We start from the raw sequence: 5474 nt of genomic DNA, 5'->3' as shown, positions 1-5474 counted from the left end.
CAAAACGAACAAAATCCCGAAAAGTCTCGTGTAACGGGCTATAGGAGGCGTTGGTGCGTTCTTTAAAACAGAATAACTTTTCAAAAATTGAGTCAAACAATTTGTTTCTTTCCTTTTTTCTTTTTTTTTTTTTACGAGTTAGAAGAATTGGGAAGATTAACAATAGGTGACGTGTAAAGAAATGTTGAAAGAAGTACAATTAGTCGGAATAGCGAAGAAGAAAGTAAAGGTAGCTTTTTACAACTTTTCTAGCTGGACCTGTAACGAAGATTTAAATAACACATTTCGAAGATTTCCTCTAACTCGTCGAGCAAAATTCAAATGGTTCGGTCCACAGTTGCAGACGAGTTATTTCGTTCGAATGAACGTACGAAACGAAAGATGTTTTTACGACGAGTGTCGGACTATTTTAGCTTTCGAGGCATTGTAAGTTGAATTTTAGTTGCGGTGTCGACAAATCATTGATTCAGTGACAGTGAATTTTCTTTTTTCTGGGTGTGATGCGAATGCGCAGAAACTTTGACGTCAAACGTTCCCGCTGAACGAACAGGACCTTCCGGCTGCCATGGATATTGATTTTCCTTGGGCTTCAAGGTTTCTGGAGCAGCTGTACCCATCCAGCGCAGACTCCGGCTATTCTCAATATGGCTGCCTATTGTACCCAAATCCGCTCGTTTTGCGTCGCAACGCGCTCGCTGCCATACACCAGCATGCGATCAATGCGCCAATGACATCAGCCGATCGCAATTTAAACAGCCGAATTTATTTTCGAATGTGACGCGCTAGACGTTATCAACATGGCCGATACATGTACCCTGTCACGTACTTCCTGATCGTCGCGTCTATCTCCATGGTCGTAAGCATCAATGGTAAGCCTCGCATTTCACTCGCTTTATCGGGCTGCTTAAACCTTCGCCTCTTTAATTCGACGCGTTTCTCACACGTTTCGCCACGAATCAAATTACATTTTTCTGAAATTAAAAATTCGCCGATACGCGTTGTCCATCTTCGGTATTTGCGAGAGAAGAAAACGATTCTTGCGCCTTATTCGTCACGCCGATTTTCACGTCGATACGATCGGAATACCAAAGTTGATCGACTCGACAATGTATTGACCAGTTAGCCGTTGCGACTAATGCGACTAAAATGCGTTAGAAAGGACAAAACAACTACTTTGTTCACGCTGTATTATAGTTTTTTCATAATAATTATTTATATCTCTTCATTTGTTCGTTTTACCTGGTCCTGGCTTCCAAATGGTCGAAACGTCTTCAAATTTACGAATATATTTTAGTTTTCGCTGAAATTGCAGTTTAAACAGCAAAAACTGCTTTTTACGCGTGACGAGTATACTCGTCAAGAATAGGTAACTGGTTAGGACGGAAGATAATTTGCCAGGATAGACAATGGCGGTATTTCGTCTATGAGAATTTTTAATTTGAGGAATTTTTCTTTTAACAAAGAGCGTTTCTGTAATGGAAAATGGAAGTTTCTGTTTCTTCCCATTTTTCTCTTTCTTTCTCCAGGTTCCTTTCAATTACATGGCCCTATTTGTTTTACGAGCAAGTTGCGTTTTAGGAGCGTGTTTCGTTGAAGGAGTTTTCACTAGATGTCTGAAGGAACGATGTTTCGTCTATTTATAGCGAAGATCTTCCTCTACATATAAACTGCATATAGAGGAAAGTGCACCTGTTGAAGCCTTCACTCGTAGGTGTTAGCCATTTGTGTTACGAATCGTGTAAACAACGATCATCGTCCACGGTGCATTTAATTGACTTTTCTTCCGTGATAAGCTTCGCGATGAATTCTCATTTCGAGGCTACCTTTTTCATTTACCGTCTTGCCTATGTTTCCTATGTATAAAATAAATAATTCATACTGAATACATCTATTTCTATTTTCTCTTTTTCTTTAGATAAGAAGAATATTACAATCAACTTTCACAGAGAATTTTTAACATAAGATCGTCCCAAAAGTGTCTATCTTATAAGGAAATAATAGACGCACAACATTTTTTGTTTTAAATTATTTTATTGAATTACGTTTAATCCATCTTATTCTATTGGAACCAGATGTGAAATAAAACAGTATAATTTTTAACTTCATGAAATATACATAGAATATTTCGTGGATATCGAATCTGCAGTCTTGCGTAGATCCAATTGTCGTATAGATGCAAACGTAGTCGTATACCGTCTGTTTAGTCTTCGGAGATGATCCAATCTGTTAAGAAGCTGAAACTCTAGAGGATTGGTACGATTGGTCAAACTTGCGTGGAAGCGTTTTTCCGAACTTGGAAATATCTTTCATAACTGTAGGTATTTTTAAGTACCCGTGTATGATTTCGTTGATTACCTGCCAATGGATAAGGAATACGTTTGCTGCTCTCGGAATACGTTTAATTGAAATAAATCGAAATAAATTTTTCGTAATTTCCGGATACGTTTACGATATTTTGCTTGCCAAGTCTTACCGTCGGACGTATCGCAAGAACAGCAGGAAAATTTGGCGAAATATCGTTAGAGACGCTATTCGACGGAAAAGCTAAACATCCGACGAATTCCGTTCTAAATAAGAAACCTAAACCGATGTTTCACCTTATTAGACGATTTCCTCGATGATATCCCTTTCCGCAATCTTCCTAGCAATCTTGTCAACGAACGCGACGAAATTTCATCTTACGCATATCGCCGATGTGTCTGTAAATGTCAAGACTAATATCTATTTATTTTTACAAAAATGTACAAAAATCTGACGTTAATGAAAGCACGACACATTTGTTTGAAAAATGAAAGAAAGGAAGAAGTAGAAGGAAGTAATTTCTAAGAAATAAAAGAGAGAAAGATGCGAAGCATTAAAAAGTAGACAACGATTTGCCCAACGTCTTACGTCCGATTCCTACGTCGATTTTAATAATCTTTAGAAATCTAGGATAAATCACGATTTCTATTAATTAATACGTATTTGTCGGTTGATTGTGTCCGATGATCAGGCCAACTGTTAACTACGGAACATCGAACTCACGCAGCGTCGGAACGAGCAAACGATTTATGGTGTCATCAGTGTGATACAATGGAAGATGGAGAGAGATGCGCCAATCTGACCGGAAACTTCACCACTTTCGGGCACAAGTGCACTGGTGATAAAAGGACCTGTATGGTAATGACAAATGATAACAGCGATTCAAACGCTTGTTGATTATACACAGGTCACGCACGTGTTTCAGCAGATGTTTGATATTTTGCTTTGATCGCGTGCTTTTAAAGCAAATAGAATATAGCAAACAGCTAGCTAAAAGCGATATTAGTTATCGTCAACACGAGAGCGAGAGAAGGCTGTTCAAGATAGAGCCACAGTTTCATTTCGTTCATAACGCGATTTTAGTGTTTGGAAATGTTCAATATAGTCGATCAATTCAGTTTCATAATAATTACGTACTTTATTGAAATTGAATCCGCTTTATAGGAACATATGTACATGGTGTACACATTTGAGGGAATATGCAAATGCAATTTTTTATTTGTTCTTCTTATTTATTGGTAATCAACAATGATATTGGATATGATATAATTGTACAGTTTGCACATACACGGCAAAAATTTTACGAAATCCGTAATCGATATTAACCGACCGAATTAACCATGAACGAGCCGTATTCTCTGGAAATGATGCGAGATATTCTGGAAAATTGATATTCCCTTGACTAAAAATATGTTACGTTCACACTCACTCGTGTTCGTTACAAGTTCCAATGTGAAATGTCATACAGAGTGAAACAAGGAATTGTTGCAAATATTAATTTAATTTTAGTATCAAGAATCATTCTACGTACATGTAGAATTCTTTCTCATCTTTTCTTTTCAGTCTTCTTTTTTCTCTTTTCGCTCGATACTATCAAGTTCGTGGTTTAATGCCGCCCAAAATGAGCTCGTACTCGGACAAAATTAAAAGAAATACTATATTTTAGCGTACGAGTGTCTCTTGCGATCCGCTAGGACATGTCATATAACGAACATCGTGAAAGTTTAAAATCTGCAAATATTCCTTTCACGTTTGCTTCTTTCTCTTCAGGTAAAGCGATTTTCTTACACTACCAGCACCGAAGATTCAACGTCTAGTCCACAAACTTGGTCGGTGGAGAGAAAGTGTACTAACAAATGCGACTCCGGATGTATAGTGGTCGGTGAACGAACAAAACTCTCCGCTTGCACCACTTGCTGCGAGAAATCGTTTTGCAATATCGGTACCGGTGCTGCGAACGATCTGACGATAAGAGGGATCGATCTGTTTCTAGCTTTAGTATTACAAATTACATTAACAATTATCATGTATCCGTCCTGACATTGCAGACGAAGTAACACACGATCGTGAATCATTTTAGTCGCCGATGAGAATAATTGGTTCTATTAACGCGTTTATACGTACATTGTAACATACACTGTAATATTACACAACAACACGATACATAAGATTTATCGCATTACCAATGAAAATGCTGTTTTCATTTTATAAATGTGTACATAGAGTTTCATTCCTTATGTGTTTTATAATAATATTACGATGAATATTGATTAATAAGTCAATAAAATTACGACGATATCGATAATACGAAGCTCAGAAATAAGGAAATAATAATGATGTTCTCGTTCTAATGATGTCGATAAATCAAAGAACAATTGATAATGTAAAAAGGGGATGTTCTTAAGAATACGATGCTCATAATTATAATAATTACAAATACAATCAAATCTACGAGAATGAGATTTAAAACACTGCTAAGTTATTACTCGATCGTTCAACGAACCAATGTAATTTAAATTGTAAATTTTAGAAAAATTGATATAGCAATACACTACCAATAAATTGTATAAAGTAACAAACTTTTCTAAAAAAAAAAAAAACTCATTAAAACTCTCGATATAATAATAAATACTTTTTATCGATTTCCATTTTTCCATTATCCTCTACTTAATTCCCAAGGATGTCAATGAGAAACATATTAGGTTGTTCCAAAAGTCTCTGTCTGTTTTATAAGAAAATAATAGATGCACAACATTTTTTCTTTTATATTATTTTATTGAATTTTGTATGATCCGTTTTCTACTAATAGAACAAAATGGATCATAATGTAACACAAAAAATGATGTGCATCTGTCACTTCCTTATAAAACGAAAGAAACTTTTGAGAAAACCCAATAGAATGGGAATTTTCTCGTGGACACATAACATTAGAAAATTGTACACAACATTGTCGCCAAGGCCGCCACATCTCTATCTCCATCATCGGTCCATCGGATTTGAAGTATGCCGGTCGTGACAAGAGCAACGTTCAATTACGCACAATTCGCCGCTGCACTCGCGTGCGTTTCCAGCCGCGTTCATCCCTCCATGTGGCTGCCAGTCGTAGCACGAAGCTCGTTCGTCGCGTTTACTCCACTTTTTTCATCGAAAAATTTTATCCGGAATATCACGTT

General features: G+C 36.7%; 1 protein-coding gene across 1 annotated transcript; it reads left to right on the top strand.

Annotated features, from left to right (window-relative positions):
* The first annotated feature begins 681 nt into the window (after window positions 1-681).
* LOC126926977 (uncharacterized) lies at window positions 682-4440 on the top strand. Its single transcript, XM_050743282.1, has 3 exons — window positions 682-869; window positions 2993-3159; window positions 4072-4440. Exons 1-3 carry the CDS (start codon window positions 809-811, stop codon window positions 4339-4341), a joined length of 498 nt encoding a protein of 165 aa, XP_050599239.1. The 5' UTR covers window positions 682-808; the 3' UTR covers window positions 4342-4440.
* Window positions 4441-5474: the final 1034 nt, after the last annotated feature.

This window comes from Bombus affinis, unplaced genomic scaffold (assembly GCF_024516045.1).
Source record: "Bombus affinis isolate iyBomAffi1 unplaced genomic scaffold, iyBomAffi1.2 ctg00000068.1, whole genome shotgun sequence".
Classification (NCBI taxonomy): Eukaryota; Metazoa; Arthropoda; class Insecta; order Hymenoptera; family Apidae; genus Bombus; species Bombus affinis.
Note: the sequence above shows the minus strand (reverse complement) of the source record. Positions and strands in the feature narration are given on the sequence as shown.

Coding starts and splice junctions, on each gene's coding strand:
- LOC126926977 (XM_050743282.1), top strand. CDS start 809: ATGTACCCTGTCACGTACTTCCTGATCGTCGCGTCTATCTCCATGGTC. Junction 870..2,992: donor CATGGTCGTAAGCATCAATG/GTAAGCCTCGCA, acceptor TCCGATGATCAG/GCCAACTGTTAACTACGGAA. Junction 3,160..4,071: donor GTGATAAAAGGACCTGTATG/GTAATGACAAAT, acceptor CTTTCTCTTCAG/GTAAAGCGATTTTCTTACAC.